The 19,008-nt window shown below is 49.6% G+C and overlaps 1 protein-coding gene across 2 annotated transcripts in view; it reads right to left on the bottom strand.

The window, feature by feature from the left end:
• The window catches only part of Asap2 (ArfGAP with SH3 domain, ankyrin repeat and PH domain 2), a 150,364-nt gene that overhangs the window by 92,900 nt on the left and 38,456 nt on the right, over positions 1 to 19,008 (bottom strand). For both annotated transcript variants that reach the window (XM_021661436.2, XM_021661448.2), the window contains exon 2: positions 1,199 to 1,271. In XM_021661436.2, coding sequence (XP_021517111.1) covers positions 1,199 to 1,271 — 73 coding nt within the window. The remainder of the gene's footprint in view (positions 1 to 1,198; positions 1,272 to 19,008) is intronic.

Raw genomic sequence — 19,008 nt, 5'->3', positions numbered from 1 at the left:
ATAACCCAATCTTAGCAAATCCTCTTCGTCACATATGTTCATTTCCATCTACTGTGCTCTTCTGGAGAGCACTGCTCAGTGCAAACGCCCTCAGTGGAGGCGGCCTTCCAGACTCCCACCATCGAGGCTTGTGCAGTTAAGAGTTCGAGCCGAGGGCAGCCCCCACAGCCATGCTCACACTGAGCTTCTAGCCCAACCCACAGCCTGCTGACGTCATCTTGTCCTCCTGTCCAATAACTGACTAAAAGGAGACACCACAAGGTACAGACACCTGGCGGGGGGGCTGAATGCCCTTCTAGGCCCACACACAGGCACCCAAATGCCCACACTTGGCAGGGCTGCTCTCCCACATGCTGGCTAGCCTTCTGCCCCAGAAACTACCAGTCTCTTTCAACCCTCTACCACCATCACTATCTCTGGTTTCTGATGGCTGCCATCTTTCTTCGGAAAGAAACTACACAGACATTTGGTGACTTTTCAAAAATATTTCCTATCATTAATAGGATCTGTGAGGGCATCCCCCTAACACACACACCATCTGTGCAGCCTGGTGACTTTAAGCCAGAAGTTCCAAGGACTCTTTTCTTTTGACACAGTGTCTCATGTAGCCCAGGCTATCCTCTAACTTACCGTGTAGCTGAGGATACCCCTGAACTTCTGAGCCTCCTGCTTCCTGAGTGCTAGCATCGCAGGCACGTGCCCCAGCTGCTGCTGAGAACCAAGCCCAGGCTTCGCTTCAGGTGCTAAGCAAATGCTCCAGCAACTGAGCTATCCCTAGTTCTGGGGTGAATTTTTATTTCAGTACGTTTATAAACCAGTCAAATATTACTTGGTAACCAGAGGATTGTGCTTGTGTGTTTACTCATTTTCTTCCCAAACCAAGAAATAACAGAAGTGAGAAAAGCTTAGAGAACTCTGCTGTGACTCACAGCCCAGAGAGACAGAAACAAGTGGAGTTCTGTCACCTCGTCTGATGGAGGTGGCTCATGCAGTGGGGACACAGAGGACAGAGCACTGTCCCTGAACTAGGCAACAAGCAAATAAAGCCTGTTTCTGGAGTGGGTGTCCCAATGTCGCTGGCCTGTATGCTCAGTTCAGGAGGCTCAGCACTCACTGCAAATGGTGACCAGTCAGGCCTTCAAATAAAGTATTTTCAATGAGACACCCTCCCCCCTTCCCAGGGACAGTGAGGACTCACCTAGCCCAGAGATATTGATTGCCTTCACAGATTTTTTCATTTTGTAGAGAACCATCCGGTCCACGTCCAAAGCCTAAAACACAGAGGACACGTGAATTAGAACCCGTTTGCACATAGGCCGTAACTGCAAGCAGCAGCAGTGAGAACCTTCTGGGGTTCCTGCTACCAGGCCCCCAGGCTTGCTCCTACGGGTTAAGTCTTTGCCTAGGGTGGAGAAGTGTTTTTCAAAGCATACGGAGCAGCAGTTTGACTGGGTTACAGAAATCCAACTCAGGCATCTCAGGCACCTGAAAAGCACAATCACCTGCTAGACACAGCACTCTACAGAGAAGAGAATGAACCTGGGCAGATGGCTCTACCACATCTGGGCTGTCCCCAAGGCCCTGTCTGCCCCCTCACCCAAAAGGAAAGAGCAGTCTCAAGAATACCAAGTGCCCCTCCCCCACAAAGAGCAAGGACAGACGGCCAAGTCACAGAGTCAGACCTGCCCCACACAAACGCACCTTGGTGCTTTGGATTTGTGAAGCTATTAGCTGTGTTTGGGAGGCTTGCTTCTAATCCTCTCCAAGCCTCACATTTCTCTTCCAGCATCCAGCTGTAACAGCTTTGCAAGGCTGAATGATTAAACAAACACTCGCATGGTTAACATTCAGCAAGTATTTCCAGAGCAGCCATCACACGGCCGCAGTAAGTGGCACTTACATCTGCACATAGTAGGTGTTCAACAGTATGTATAGTGACTCATCAAACCCGGGAATTTAATCACAGCTAAGCTTCCCTCAAAGAGACAGAGCAAACACTTTCCCATAACTCAAACAGCTCGGTAGATCAAAAGACGTCTAAATGGTTGTGACAGGGGCAGTGAGCACATCTGGGTACCACAAAGAGTGAGGCCAAGTAAGTGGTTGACAGTGGTGACTAATTAAAACACCGAAGTGACTTGTCATCTAAAAACACTGAAAAGCCCAGCCTCTTGAATCTGATTCCAGCACCAGCCTTTGTAAGTTCTGACGCCACAATGGGTATTTTCTGGGGTGTTAAGAGAAGATGAGATTGGAGCTGACATTTTAAAATGGAACAATGATCAAAAGGCACCACAGTGAAAAAAAAAGTCCTTATCTAATCACTGTGTGTTTCTCTCCCTTAACTGTATCACAATCAATCCCTATATCACAGGCTTTGCTTTGTTTGTTTGTTGTTTTAATGAAAGCCTTGCTATACTATATAACTCAGGCTGGCCTTGACTCAAAAATTTTATAATGAGTTAGCTTTGATTATGCACAGGGAAAGATTTTAAGTGTATGTGGCCCAGAGAGCCTCCTGTCTGGCATCCCCACAACCTTAGTGCTGGGGTTACAGGCACCTGCTACCACGCCTGGCTTTTTATGTGGGATCACTCTGCAGGGGAGGGGGTTGCACACCAGTGGAAATTAGAAAAGGACACTTTGATGTCCTCCTTCATCACTTTCCACCCTATTCCCTAGGGATAGAATTGGTTTGGCCATCTAATTTCCCAGGGCCCACCTGTCCCCATCTTCCACCACTGAGGTCATGGCTATACCTGGCTTTTTATGGGCTCTGGGGTTATTTTGGGTTTGTTTGTTTGTTTGTTTGTTTGTTTGTTAAACTCGGGGCCTCAAGCTTATATGGCAAACTCTCTTACCTACTAAACCATCCCTTTAACCCCCCAGTGAACTCTTATCATTTTTGGGTGGTCATCTCTAATCCACTCTTGACCTTGAACTACTTTAAAAGGGGATTTGGAAACAGAGAAAGAAACCTGCATGGAACGCTCTCCCTCTCAGCCTCCCCAGCCCTCCCCAGTCATCTAGCCTACAAGCAATGTTTGCTCAGGCTTTATCAGAAACACTGGTTCCTGAAGGGTCACCGCCCATGTGTCAGGGAGTGGAGCCTGACACACAGACATGAATCAGTGTGCTGTCACAGCTGAGAGTTCTCATCCCAAGTGACAGGTCCTTGCTGCAAAACACATTTCATCTAGTAAACATGCAGTCCAGGTCTCCTGCTGAAGAATCTGCCCCAGCCAGTCTCTGCAACTGACCAGAACAGTATCTGACCTGCGTGCAAACAAGAAGAACCACCCTCCCCCAAGCCTCAGGATACCCGAAGCAGCACCAGGGCCGAGCTGTCTGGAAGTCACTTAGCAACATTTGCAGAAAAGCTTCCCCGAGTGCAAGGTGTAAAAGGAGGGGAAACAGAGAAGCGGAAAGCAAAAGTTCCACAGCATCTCGGGTCATTGGGGAAGCTTCCTGGCACCCATACACCCAGCTCGACTAAGCTGTAGAATTCCCCCTGTGCTCTAAGCTTTCCTTGCTCATCCACAGACTTCAACCTTCACTTCTGGTTATCCCCAGGCTCGCATCCCAGTGAACTGCTTGTCACGTGCCCAACTTTTCCTCTCCTTCCCAACACTGTTAATGGCCTTCTCTCCCTGGAATATCCTCCTGTATCTTGACCCCCAGCTTCACAGGCTGGTTCACAGGAACCAGAACCTCCAGCAAAGCCAGCCGACATCCCTCCATGGGAAGGGTTAACCACTCATCTAAAGTTGGCCCACGGCGTCTGTGCTCGTTCAGGGTTTCAGCTGAGATTTACTGAGCACCTAGTACGTGCCAGACACTAAAGCTAACAGTGGAGATGCCATGGTGAGGAAACCAAGACAAGGATCCAGCCAAAGATAAACGCCTCCACAAACAAACAGGTACTGGAAGAGCAGAAGCCCAGGCCTCGCCTTGTATAGACACCTGCAGTGACCACCTCAGCGGCTATCACCAAGCAAACACCCAGTAACACTTGAACACACTGAGCTCTGGGAAATGCCCGTAAAACTACCTTCACTGCTTGTCGCTCTCCCCAGTGCCCTTCTCTGAGGCCAGGGCCTGACGCAGCATTCACACCCCATTCCTGTCCCACCGCACACCAGAGAGCCTGCCCAGGAACGGGACTCAGCACCAAGCCGCAGGGTTTCCCTGGCCACGGAGGGAGTGGACTGCAGTACCTCAGGGCTGCTGAAGGCAGGCAGGAAATGATTCCGGGAGTGGCCACCCAAAGATGAAGGAATTGGCTGTTGCCACACTGGTTCAGAAACCAGTCAGGCTCCTTCTGGGTGTTGGGTTCCTAGGTAATCAGCTACCAGCCGGCTTCTCTCAGGTAGTTAAGCACTCTGCCCACTGGGAAGCCAGGGCACAGGGCACACCTGTGTCCAGGGGGTGTAGCTCAGGCGTGCTCAGAAGCAGGGGTTGGAGGCGGTGGTCTACTGAGGTCCCAGGGGCTGGCACTCTGTAACTAGCTGAGCTTGGACAGCATCCCACATAGTGCTCTGGAGAGCACAGCCCTTTCCTATCAAGGCCAGCACAGAAGTCTTATAAAAATACGCCTCCATCTGAGTCCTTCTGTCCCTATTGTTGAAGGGAAGCCGTTTCCTGCCTCAGGAATGAGTAGATAAACAAACGCGAGCTGCTGCTTTTCCCTGTCTATTCAGCAGAGACTGTAGTGAAGGTGAGTGTGGCGATTGGTGGCAGAGGTAATTATAATTAAAACCCACACGAGGGAAAAGTAATTCCCTCCCTACTCAAAAATGCACCCTCCACGCTGAGTGTATTTACAGACCATCAAGATTAAACCAGTCAGGAGACATGAACATGATTAAGACAAAAAAAAGTCTTATATTTATATGACTTATAAAATGCTTTGCCAAAACCTCAAAGCAAGAACAGTAACGCTGCTTTCGGTGGTCTCCAGACACCAAATGTACCGCAATGTGGCTGAGACCTCTAACTGGAACTCACCTCCCAACACCCCTCCTTCCACAATTACTCAAACCTGGAAGGAAAAGACAGAAAACCTACACCAAAGTGTGTGGGCAAACTGCAAGCAGGAAGAGTTATAAAAGTCAGTCAATAAAGACGTACAGAGAGGGCTGGCCTGGTGTGCAGCTCATGTCTGGCCAAACCCTATAAACTCAGAGGGGGCCAGACTCAAACTGACCTCTCGTTTGTAAAACAAGCTTAACAGATTAAATTTATTGCACAAACAAGACTGTAGGGATGTGTCTCAAATATTTCCAAGGAAAATAAATAGCTGTTGGAGTGGGCAACTGGAGATGGTGAGCCGGGAAAGGGAGCTGAGGGTACAGGTCATGGCTAACCTACCACTAGAAAGACGCCCACATCCCCATTCGCTGCATCTTCACACCTGGTCGCCCCAAGCTGTAGGGGATTCAATTGAAAGGACAAACACTGACGGTTCACTCCTGAAGGCCTTGCTAACTTCCTATAGGCTTCCTGACGGTACTAGAACGTCGTCAAGCTCTTCTTCCTCTGCCCCTGAAAGTCCCTCTGTGCACGGGAGGGGCCTGTCCCAGAGCCAGGGACACCACCCAGGCGGCCTGGCCCTCCTTGTTCCATAGCTCAGTACCAGCATCCCCTGGCACACACTGCCTTCTCTGTGGAGGGTACATCAGTCCACCTCCTCTTAGGTCCCACCACCCTGACAGACAGGTACCTTCATCCTGACGACAGGCTGGGTGGAGGGGCAGCTTCCACCGTCTGTCTAAGGAGCTGGTCTGGCTTAGGGGTGGGAAACCCATGAGCCACAAGCCAAAGATGCCCCACCTCTTCTTTGGTCACAACTTAATGGTTTTGATGGGTCGACATGTCCGGTTGGATGGGATAATGTGCGAGGAAAAGCTCACTCTGGCTCACCCTGCTGAGGAAAACGTTACCTCAGTTCTCAAAACAATCCCACTTTTCTCATTCTCGGGCCTTGACTATTAGCTATGTTTTGAATTTCACTATAAATATTTGTGGGAGTTTATTTAATTACCATCTGGCCCTTTACAGGAAAAGTTTGCTGCCTCTGACTTGGACGATCCATGCAAAGCATCCCTCCTGTAGCCATCAGCTGTCCCTTCAGCCCTGGCTTAGAAGCACTGTGTCCTACCAGCTCAGAATCAATTTGGTCCAGCACCCTGGGATCTTAAATGGAGCCATGGGAGGGAAAGGGCCAATTTCCTTCCTGGAACCCAAAGATGATATCTGAAGGACAAAAGGCCTACAGACCACAGTCCCCTGCTGGAGCTGGGCCCCCTCTGTGTTCTTCCCTCTTAGCCCACCCCATCTCCCCTCACTCTATTTATAAAGGACCAACCTGAGAGGAAATGACAGTTTTGAAAGCCAGCTTAAAAACCCAAGCACACACAAGGGCGGCTCTGCAGGACAGTCACGCAAACATTAATGGCAGAGCCCGGTCTCTTCACACTTTTGACTTTGAGCAAAGTACGGCGCATTGAGGGCAGTGGCAAACATTTGCAGAAGCCATTAGGGAAGCAGCCGTGAGCTCACTTCGAAGCAGGGCAATAATGGGCCTACCTCCTTCTGGGAATTAAGCGGGGCCAGGAGAAGAGCAGGTGTCGTTCAAAATTAAGATCAAATTCAGACCCAAGCCAAACCGCAGCTGTGTGAAATGTGTGCACCTCAGGACGAGCTAGAAGGGGGTCATGTAGTTATTATCTAATGACACAGAAGTTAAACCCATGGATACGCACAACGCTCTTCAAAACAGCCCCAAACTGGACAAACCCACAAGTCTATTTTAAGGTGGAGGGGAAGAGGCGTTAACTCAGACTAATGGCTATGCATCTGTACCAAAGAGGGCTACAGGGCAATGAGAGAACAGCCTTTGTGTATAGAGAATACAAACGGTTTTGACAAAAATATTAACAACAACACATGTAATGCTGTGCTGTAAAGACTCAAAATGAAAGGCAAAGGTAGATGCACCACTGTGCCACGAATGGCAAGACCACAAGCTTACTGAAGGACTTAACCTAATATTCAAGTGACACCGGAGTACAGGCAACGAGAAATAAACACTCCCGCCATGTCAGCGCAGCCTGACCAGTGAGCACACCTTCAGAGGAAGGTGTCACCATCCTGGGGACCTTGCTGACCACAGTGCATGCACAAGACACCAGGCTGTCCCCTGACTCAGCTCAACCAGCAGGACAGCCCGTGCCCCCATATACACAAGACGCAAGCAAGTATGTCACAGCAGGTGAAATTATAACTATTTTAATCTCATCACAGGAAGTAGAAAAGAAGAATGAGCCAGCTTCACCATAAACCAATTAAACACACATACACAAACACACATACACAACTCACACTGAAAGCATGCCAGGCATGAAATCCCAGCATGCAGAAGGCTGGGGCAGGGGGGTTGCTGCCATTTTAAGGACCTGCATGAGCTATAGTGTGAGGCTCTTTCAGACAGGAAAATATGAAAAACAAAAAACTGAAAGCACATTAGCCTAGGTGCATTCACTATGCTTAAAGTTTAGACAAGGACAAATGAAAAGGACTTCAATATTCTACACTTTGTCTCTTTTTCATCCTTTCATTGAGGACTTGTTTACTTTTGACCACAAAAATACGTAGAAGGAGCAGAATAAACAGCAGTACTCAAAGAAACAGCAATACTCGAAGCTGTGTATTCCCACATACGAAAATAAACACAGAGAATCCTTGGTGAGGCAGTACAGGAAGCCATCACGTGGCTCTGGAGGAGAGGTGGAAAATGGTGCCAAGAGACTCAATTTTTGGCACCCTTTGAAAGATTTACCAGGGTGTACTTATGCATTCGTTTATTTAAGGATAAATAAATGATTAATGTGAAAACAGCTCTGTGGGATGCAGAGGAGGGTGAGCTAACCCAGCCTGTGGGCAGAAACCTCACCCCGAAGCTCTCTGCATGTGGACACAGAGGCCACCAGGTCTGAGGGCTCATGAAGTATGAAACCACAGGAGGCCCAGGGCAGCCAGGAAACACTTATCGATGAAGAAGTCAAGTGAGCAGGCCCAGCAGAACCCCAGCAGAGCAGCTCTGGGGCTCTGCTTGCTCTGGGGCTCTGCTTGCACATGGCACTGGTTCCAGGCTTGGGACACAATGGGGAGGAGGGAGCCTAGTGTCTTCATTTGCCTTTCCAGGGCTGAGCTCTACTGGCTGTGCAGAAACTGTTAGGGGCTCGGCAGCAGTCAGCTGTGGCTGAAGGCGATGGAGATGTGAGGAACGGACCCATAAAGGGCAAGAACACACCCAGATATCCCACACATCCTGGGTAGAAATGATGGGTCAACAAGGACCAGCTTTGGTCTTGTCAACTTTCAAAAACAACTGTTCCCTGAAGACACCGATGGGGGGGGGCAGATTCAACTGCCGATTAGACTACACTACAGTCACTATTTAGAGAAAAGGGCACACATGCCCATGAACCGAAGCTTTGCCATGCTTCACAACTGGTTCCTGAAAGGGACAAAAAGCCTCCGAGTGCCTGAGAAGTCTAGGTAAGGAAAGCACGCTAGCAAGAAGGTCGCTCAGCGGCCACACGCGGGTGGCGTGTAGAGGCTGCTGGCAGCCTGCGTGCTGCCCCTGCAGATGAAAGCAAGAGCACAGAGGTGAGACAGAGGATGAGCAATGGCAGAAGAACCATGTGTGAGCCAGGGAGCATCATCTCAGAGGATGCCCAGCCATTACTGAAGGGACACCATCCCAGACACAGTCAATGGAGACTGGCACAGCAGGCTCTTTGGCTGTGCTGATGCAGAGACAGACACAGAGGCTGGGAGGGTGAGCAGCAGAGGATGGCTGAGGTCAGTCTTCTGTATCTTCTTATGCCCTCAAGACAATGGGATCCTCCGATTTCCCCAGGAAACTAGGCTCAAGCCATATAAACTTCACTTTGGTGACATCAACAGGGGAGGGAGGCAATCTCATACCTCCCCTCCACTGAGACCTCAGAACTAAGGGCATTCCTGAGGCAATGGGTCTGCCTGGGGACACAGTCACATGTATCACACACTATTGGCTCTGCCCTCTACTCCTCATCCTGTGGAGCGTGACAGGCCCCACGGATGCCTTCCTGTTGTCCACAAGCTGTCATATTTGTGTTTTATGTGTTCTTTCTGAGGAACATCATGTAACTGTGACCACAAGCTTAGAGCAATACACATACACAAAAAATGAAATGGGGCAGAGTCGGGCACAGGGACACACGCCAGTAATTCCAGCACTCAGGGAGGAAGACACAGGCAGATCTCTGTGAGTTTGAGGCCAACCTGGTCTACAAAGCAAGTCCAGGACAGCCAAAGATGCACAGAGAAACCCTGTCTCGAAAAAACAAAGAAACAAAAAATGGGGCAAAGCAGTCCTGGATGTCTTTCTATAACAGGCAGCAATGAAGAAGTGCTAAAGAGATACCTGTCTCTCTATCTTGACTATCAGACTATTGAGATAACAGGCCCCAAGGAAATGGGAATTCTCTAGGAATCCATGGCTTCCAAAGGGCATTCACTGGCTTCCTAAAGCTGAGACTAACAAGGCCTGCTTCCTCAGCCAGGGTCACCAGCGTAGAGTTCCTCACGCAGCTGGCACAGGAGCGAGAGCACCAACCTAGGGTCTGCCGCTTCTCTCCTAAACCAAACCACGCCAGTTAAGTGTTAGGCCAAGGTGTTTAGGGACACACCTTTCACCTAGGGCCGTCCTCATCATAGGGATAAATTCTTTTCAGATCAGAGAGAGAGAAAAGTCTCCAAAAATAACACTCACGGGAACAGGCAGAAAAGGGGGTGCAAAGAGCGCTGAGAGAAGGAGGGCGGCAACAAATGGGGTAAAACACTGTCTTCTGGACATGAGGCACCCATTGTACCCGAGTTCACTGCAGTGCATTTACGTGCACAGGACCAAGTCAATATTCCATCAGGCAACACTAAGTGAACTTAGAGTATGATGACGTGTAGAAAAGGGGGGAGGGGAGAGGAAGGGAAAAAGGGGGGAAGAAGAGGACACAGTGAAGACATGAAGGTAGAAGTGTTAGAAGGGCTGGGGTGGGAGAGAGGAATGGGAGGTAGATCAAGATATGCTGTGTACAGATATGAAACTGTCCAAGAATAAATCAATAACAAATAAGAAATAACATACCTTCCTGAACAGCCCACACTTCCACTGCCACACCTCCAAGAACCGACAGCGAGGTTTTTATGTTTTTGTTTTTCCTCACTCATATTTAAGTTTTTTAGAACATTTCCTGGCATTTCTTGCAGGATCCCCACAAGGGCAACCCCACAAGTGCCCTGGGCCAGCCTGGTAGAAGGAAGGCCCTCTGTCCTCTTCGCTTTAGCATTTACGGTAAATGAGCAGAGCTGCAGTTTAAAGTGCAGGGAACGAGAGGGAGAAGTCACCAAGAGTCCACAAAGCCCAGGTCTCCTCTAGGAAATAAGATTCCTAGGAAGCTCTACTTTCTCATGACTCGGGGCCTTTCCCTGCGCAAGGAAGGGGATCCAGCCAGGCCTGTGCAACTCCATCCGTTCTCCCTCTACAGCTGCCACAGCATCTGTCAAAGTCAGGGGTGGAAACGATGACGCCCCGCCCACACCTATCCTGCTGCCCTACCCTTCACCTGCACGGAAGCCGTTCTCTTGAACCACATGGCGAGCACCACTCAGAAGCTCTGCCGGCATCAGGGAAACACCCTGAAGTATAGCTACCATAGAGAGGAGACTCTAATAAGACAGTTAGGGGCTTAACTCCAAGCACCGTACAGCAACAGGCACTGAGGGCTTGCCCTCCATCACACTAGACAATACTCAGGTCATCTTGCAAAATCCTCACTCATTCTCCCAACTCAAAGCGGAAGAAAATGACTCAAATACCTTAAGACACTCAACCCCAGGCTGTTCGTTTGGCTTTGAACTGACCAAAGGGCTTGGAGCACAACAGCAAATTTAGGAAAAGCACAGGCTGGTTCCCAGAGGCTGTGTGTCCCTGACCTGTTTCCCAACAGTGTCAGGAGGCCACAAGCAGCCCCTACCCCACTTTTGCTGCCCTCTCTAGTGCCTGAGAGAAACAACACCTTCTCACTGCACTCCTAAGCCCCCGCCCCCTTGCCTTCTTAAAACCCTCCCCACTAGCCCGGTGGTGGTGCACACCTTTAATCCCAGCACTCGGGAGGTGTCAAGACTTGCCTGTGTCAGCACACAGCATCTACGACTGGACTTTTTGAGGAAGAAAATTACAGATCACTGCTATCTTTGGTCTATTTCTTGGACTTCCATTCCTGAGTTCCTGTTTCTCACCCCCCCCCCCAAAGGCCTGGCCCTTTGGCCCTGCAGTGGAAGAAGCAGGGATAGCCAGAATACGGAGGGTGAAGAAGCTAAGGAGGAAGTTACAGGCCAGCTGCTGCCCCCATCACCAAGCTGTCTGCCACAGGATCATTTTTATTATGACAAGGGTTCAGATGCCTTTGGAAATGCTGAATGGTCATGTATCCTCTAGCACCATTCACACACTGGGGCTGGTCTGTTCTTCCGCTATGCCTTCTTCTGGGGCCCCTGGGGGCCCTTGTGTAGCCCTGGAACTAGATGGAGCAGAATATGAGTCCTCAAGTACTCTGTTACCATCAGAGAAGCATAGTAATATAACTGGCATAGGAAATGTATGGTTTAACAAGACAGCTAGGGGCCCAACTCCAAGGCTATACAGTAAGTGACACTGAGCATGCCCCCCCCTCTACAGCTCTCACCCCCCATATGCCATATCCACATACTAATCTTGGATTGCTCTGTAATCCACGAAGTACTGTTATCACCGTAAGGCAAAGACGACTGAGGAAGAGATGACGGTGTATGGAACTACCTGGATATCTTTCTTGCAATGTTTTTCTGTTCCCTCTCTTCATCCTGAGACCCATCCTGTGAGAGCCAATAGCACTTCCATTCCTACCTCTGCACACAACAATTATTTAATCTCCTGACCCCACTTAGCATACTCCTAAACTAGGACAACAGTATCTGCTTGACACGGAATTGTTGGACAGCCACAAAGCACCCTGATTAAGGCAAGGACCAGACCACCCCATCCCACCCACCCCTGAAAACACACAGCAAAGCAGCCAGGCCACCCAACAGTGGCTAGCCTGCCTACGCCCTTATTTTATAATTAGGGTCCCCTGGGGAAGGGGGAGGGTGGACACCCAGGGGCTGTTCCTAGACACAAACTGAGGACTTTTATTCTGCTCCATTTAGCTCCAGGACAATGCAAGTCCCTCCAGAGGCCCCAGAAGTCATTGCGGAAAGACGGAATTGCCTCTAGCCCCCAGCTACCAAAAACACAACTCACTTTACTGCTGGGCTTCAAATGCTTTCAGGTGAAGAGACAGTGCTGCTAAAACACTTAAGAGACCACATTCCTCTAGCCTACAGCAGAAGGGAGCCAAACACTGGTGGCCTACTTCTGACCTTGGCTTGGTCACAGCACAGGGGCCTAAGAGCCGCGAGAAACATGGTGTAGACAGCGTTTAGGGGCCCCCAAGAGATGCAGAAGCTCTTGGTAATTGCTTTTTAAAATTTATTGCCAGGTAGTAGTGGTGGAACACACCTTTAATCCCAGCACTAGGGAGGCCAGAAGCAAGAGGATCTTTGTGAGTTCAAGGCTAGCCTGGTCTAGAGTCCCAGGACAATCAGGGCTACACAGAGAAACCCTGTATTGAAAAGCAAAAAATACACATACACACACACACACACACACACACACACACACACACTTAGCTTACGTATATGAATGTTTTCCCTGCACGTATTTCTATGTGCCACACGTATGATTGCCTGTGGAGGAAGCCAGATCCCCTGTAAATGGAATTAAACTATGGTGAGCTGCCATGTGGGTGCTGGGAACAAAACCCTGGTCCTTTACAAGAGCAACAGGTGCTTTGAACAGCTGAGCTATCTCTCCAGGCCCCTGTTCATTTATTTGTTTGTCTTTAATTGACTTTTTCGGCCCAAACCCACCAAGCATTCAGATAGCATCCCCAGCCCCTCATCCCCACCACAGAGATTGAAGCACAGAGGATGAGCAGAGGCCAGACATAGAAGAGAAACGTGGCCAGGCCTGGTGAGGAGGCTGATGGTGCAGAAAGGAAGGCAAACAGGATCAGGATGAGACTGCAGGTACAAGCTAGGTGCAAGGCATAGGTAAGGATGGGCTGGGTCCCTGTCACTGAGGAACGGAACAGGAGGGCAGGAAGCACAGCAAAGGGTAGAGGCCGCTCCTGGCTGTGCTTCGACGGTCAGCAGGGCCATTTACTTTCTTCACTGGAGGGTGCAGGTCCCTCCCCAAGGAAGACCTCTGGCCATTAGTTATACTAACTTTTTGTTTTCAGTCCAGAGTGGGGGGAAAAAAACTGGAAATCCTAGGGAAGAGAACAAAAGGGAAAGTGAGAAGCAATGGCTTGGCCTTCTACACACACAATGGCCCAACCAGACGCCATGCTGCCTGTGGGAGCATCTGAGATAACTGATGACAGAGAAAAAGGCCAAGGGTCCCCGACAGGCTGCAGGACACAACACCTGCCCACATCACGCACGCTGCAAACACCATTCCCAAAGCACAGGCCCCCTGGGCAGTACCCAAGGACAGGAAAACCAGCTGGGAATTGAACTCAGGAAGAGTAGCCAGTGCTCTTAACCTCTGAGCCATCTCTCCAGCCCCAGAAAGCACTTTTAAACTGAAACTTCTGCTGTATTTCCCCGGCTTGGATGCCTTAAAACACATAGATAAAAAGCCTACGTGAATACCACTTGCCCAAGTCAAGACACCATCACCAACCTTCCGGTACAGGGCAGTGAGTGGCAGGAACTCACCTTTTGTCTACATGACACTACCAGTTCAGGCAGTGGGTGACCCAGGCAGTAACATGGGTAAGAACGTACCCACTGAGGCACAAGAGACACATATTTCCCAAGACCACAGGGGTGAAGATGAGCTAACGTGGCTTCCTGGAAGTTCAAATACTCGGTCGTATCCTCCCAGCCTGGGCTCTCATGAAAATAAGGCTGTTTAATTTGGGGGGGGGGGGGCGGGGTTGGGAGGACCTTTGGGAGACCTGCGATTACTCTATGTTTCTTAGGCAGACAGGCTGCTCTTATCAGGGCCTGAGGTTACTGTGAAAGAGACCTGGCTTTCCAAAACCTCAGGCTTCCCGGGGCCATCGAATCTTCTCACAGAACCGTGGAAGACAAAGGCCAGACCGTGGGCACCTCTTCCAGGGCAGGGAGCCAGGCCTCTTCACCAATGGGCACATGCTTTCAGAGTGAGACGAGCAGAGTATACAGTGCTGTACTTCATACCTCACACCTGTGGCTGTCTCTAAGGAGAGACGCCCTGAAAGAGCTGACACAGAAACAACGTGAAGAAAGTGACAAGCTGTTAACAGACAGGCGGGTTGCATGAATGGAACCTCCCAGCACATGGCTAGTATCGGATAGAGGGATAACGGGGGGCTGGTGTCTTCTTGAACCAGCTCCTTGATGAAAGACACTCTTTACAGAACATGACTTGGTCAAATGAGTGACATCCTGTCCTCCAAGCTGCGTCACTGAGAACACAGAGGCTGTGGCCATTCATCTGGATGCCAGTGGCTCACACTATGCTTTCAGCAGTCTTTGAATTACGTCAGACAGAGATGACTTAGATTTGCACAAATATATAGAAACAGATGGGCACAGACATCCTCTGTTTTAAAAAAAGAAAGAAGGAAAGATTCTGAAGTAGCAGGGAGTTGGTTTCAACTCTATCCCTGGCGTGTAGCGTGTCCTTACAGTCCTTATTGTAAATGAACTGAACAAGACACACCGGCAAGTCCCTGCTGGCCAGACCTTGGGTCATGTTATCACGGTGGATTACAAGGCAAGCATGAACTTCTCTGTGTACAGCTGCCTGTGCAGCAGGACCTGACCTCAGCTGAAGGTAGTGGGTACACACACACACACACACCACACACATACATACACACATACATCACACACACACACCCGCACATATACACACATTACACACATGCACATGTCACACAGTGACATCCTGAAGAATGTGACAAGTTGCTAACAGGCAGGCAGGCTGTATGAATAGAACCAGAGGGTTGCGCCAGTCCCTGGCTGGGATTGAAGCTGGAGATGGACAGGGGGATAAGGGGGCCGGGGTCTTCTTGAACCAGCTCCTCTGTGTGCACACACACAACAGATACATGTACCACACATACATGCACACACCACACACACACACACACACACACACACACACAGCCTAGGATAACCTTACTCCCAAATCCCTATGAGGTTTCTACAAATGTGTCACTGATTCAGGTGACTACAGCTGCGTGCTGACTGTCCTGAAAACTCCATGCTACCCAAGCACCTTCGTTAAACCAGCAGAGCTGTGTAACTAGAGCAGCTCCAACCTATGAACTCTAGTTCCTCAGTCCCCTAACACCAACTGTGTGCCAACAGGCATGCAAATAAATCTGATGCCCTCACAACCCCTCCATCCGTGGCTTAGGTATGTAGAATGCTTAGGTAGTAGCCCCTGATGCCTGGGGAAGCACGCCTTAGCATGCAAACCTTTTTTTAAAATGCCTTATTGTTGTTAATGACATACATGAGTATGTGTCCACGTGTGTGCATGTGACTGCAGGTGTCTTTGGAGGCTGGAGGCATCAGATCACCCGGAGCTTAAGTTACAGGAAGTTGTAAGCCACCCTGTGTGCTGGGGACTGAACGCAAGTCCTCTGCAAGAGCAGTGCTTGCTCTTAACCACTGAGCCACCTCCCCAGTGCCAGCATGGACATTATGTTAAACAACTATTAGAGATATTACAGGTTTGTTTTTAATTATAGGAATGTTATAGAATCTCTCAGAACCTTTGAGGAATCTCAGGCCTCATTACTTCTACCTACATTTCCTTCATAATCTTGGGCAAGCACCTGCACATCTGACGAACAGAAAGTCTGATTCTGTGTTCTCTAAGCAGCTGCCAAAGCCACAGGATGCAGACAGACAAGAGAGCTACCTCTCCAGGCCCAGAGTTTCTGTAAAAATGCCAGAAGACTTTTAAGTTCTTTCTTTTTAACTTTTATTTTTTATGTATGTGTTCTGTATGTATGCATGTGCGTGCAGCACACGTGTGCAGTGCCTGCATGCATGTCTGTGCATCACATGGGTGTGGTACCTACATGCATGTCCATGCAGCACATGTGTGTAGCGCCTGCAGAGCCCACAGCAGAGTGCCTGGTGCCCCAGAAGTGAAGTTACAGACAGTTATGAGAGATTACGTGGGTGCTGAGAATTGAACCCAGGTCCTCTGGAAGAATAGCAAGTGCTTTTAGCCGTTGAGCCACCTCTCTAGTCCCTCCCTGATTTTTTAAATAAATCACAGTCCATGAATCATTTAACTTTTTCCTGCAGGTGATCTCATCCCGCTCACAGGACACCTGCGACGCTGTTCTGCCGAGTACATCTACAAGCTCGGCGTGGACGAGCACTACAGGTTCTCAGCCCGTGGGGCAAAGCTGTCCTGCATAGCAGATATTTATATCATGGTTCCTGACAGTAGCGGAATCAGTCATGAAGTAGCATCCAGACAATTTTACAGTTGGGGGCCGCCACAACATGAGGAACTGCATTAAAGGGTCGCCGAGTTAGGGGGGTTGAGAACCACTGAACCGCTGACTCTCTCGACGGCTCCTTCCCGTGAGAGACACTGAGCACCCCAGCATCTCCACTCCTGGGATGCATGACATAAAAAGCTATAAACACGGTGTCAGTTCAGACAGACACATCAGATAGACTGCCCAGAGGCCCATGAAGACACAGCATGCTGAACACCGTGGTTACCAGGGATACGTAAGTTAAATCACAATGAGATTCCCCAGCACACCCTACAGTGACAAAGGTGGCTGAGGCGGAGGCGGAGTGACTGGAACCTTTGCTGTATTGAATGATGCTGCAGCTTGAGAAAACAGAAGGGCAGAGCCCTTGCTACCTTAAGTCCACTTAGCACCACCTTTGCTCCTAAGTGTTTACCCAAGTCAACAATTAAACTTCTGACCATGGCAGTGCACGCCTGTGGGCCAGAGCTCAGGAGTAAAGGGCAGGACAGTCACAAGTTCAAGGCTAGCTCCTGTCTCAAAAAAGAGAAGGAAGAAAAGAAAAGAAAAATCTGTTTTCACAAAGACGTGAATTAAACTTGGATGTTCCCAGCCCCTCTTCTTCATTACCTGGGAAAAACTCAGCTGTCCACCACTTAATAAACCTGATTTTAAATTACGGCACGCCCATGTAACAGTGCCCAGCAATGAGGCACGGCCATCCAAGATAGGCAGGCAACATGAACGGATGACTCCAATGTATGAAGTTCACTGAAGGGCTACATACCATGATTTCATTGTGTAATACTCCAAGACAAAACCAAAAGCCAACTGGCCAGCAGGGGCAGGAGTGGGGGTTTGTCTCCAGTGGGACAAAGGGGCAGTTCTAAGATAACCACGTGTGTATCATGCACAGAATGAGATGGCTACTGTCGGGGCGGCTTCTCAACAGACACGTAAGCGAGCTCAGTAAATATACACCCAAATCGGACAAATTATATTGTGCACAGAACAGATCTCCATTAAGCTGGGGGTGGGGGGCGTGTTTGTTTGTTAGTATAAGTTTCAAAAACAACTTTGATTTCTTTGGCACCTCGGGACAAGCTGGGGTAAAGGGAGGGAAGCACCATTGACTCCTGGGGCTGCAATGAAGTATTAAAAGTCGAGGCAACTGGCCCAGTGCTGAAGAGGGGCACACAGCAGCTGCTACACTCCTGAACTCTTAGCGCCTTACTAAGACTTTTTAAATGTTTCCAACACATCCTCGGAAACATCGCTCCGGTGTCAGGGCCCCAACGCCTGTGGCCCCTCTGGTGTCCCTCCATCTGTCAGCGGCCACACTGAGCGTTGTTAAAAACTTCCTCAACGCTGAGGGCGCCCCGCCTCCTGGGTAGTGTTCTGCACTGATTCCTTCCTATCAGCCAATACTTCCCAAAATGCACCTGATTTATTACAAAAGGACAATGACCAGGCCAGCGAGATGACTCAGTGAGTAGACGCACTTCTGCTAAGCCTCACTACCTGAGCTCCAAGCCCTAAACCCACACGGTAGAGGGAAGGAACTAGCTCCCACAGGTTGTCCTTTGACCTCCACACAGAGGATACAGGTTTGGCTCCCAGCACGCACAAGGCTGCTCACAACTATCTATAAACTCCAGCTCTCGGGGATCTGATGCCCTGACCCGGCCTCCACAGGCTTCTGCAAGCCCATGACGCATATAAACCAACTCAAGAACACACAACTCGTACACGTAAAACTAAAAAATAATGTCAAAATTCGAAATGCCCTTCGTGTGCCAGGCTGGGTCTTAGATGGTGACGGAGGCAGCGGTGTTTCCGCCCCAGGATCACGCTCATTACGACAGCTTCATAACAAGCGTGCAAGGCAGTCGCAGCAGGGTTCTCAGTCTTGAGAGTGAAGTGAGGCTCAAGAATAAGCAAGCTTGCAGGGCTGACAGATGGCGCAACGGGCAAGGGCACAAACTGCAGGGCAAGGGCACAAACCGCTCTTGCGGAGGACCAGACCTTGGCCCCCAGCACCCATGCCGGGTGGCTCACAACCACCTGTACAATACTGGCCTCCATAGACACCTGCACTCGTGCTCACGTATGCGCGTGCACACACACACACACACACACACATATACACAATTAAAGATAAAAATAAATTTAAATTAAAAAAAATAAGTAAACTTTCCAATTAATAGATGTACATACAAATGGACATACAGAGCTTGAGACAGGGTTTCTCTGTGTAGCCTTGGCAGCCCTGGACTTGCTTTGTACACCGGGCTGGCCTCGAACTCACAGAGATCTG

Source organism: Meriones unguiculatus, chromosome 1 (genome assembly GCF_030254825.1).
Source record: "Meriones unguiculatus strain TT.TT164.6M chromosome 1, Bangor_MerUng_6.1, whole genome shotgun sequence".
In the NCBI taxonomy this organism is placed as follows: domain Eukaryota; kingdom Metazoa; phylum Chordata; class Mammalia; order Rodentia; family Muridae; genus Meriones; species Meriones unguiculatus.
Note: the sequence above shows the minus strand (reverse complement) of the source record. Positions and strands in the feature narration are given on the sequence as shown.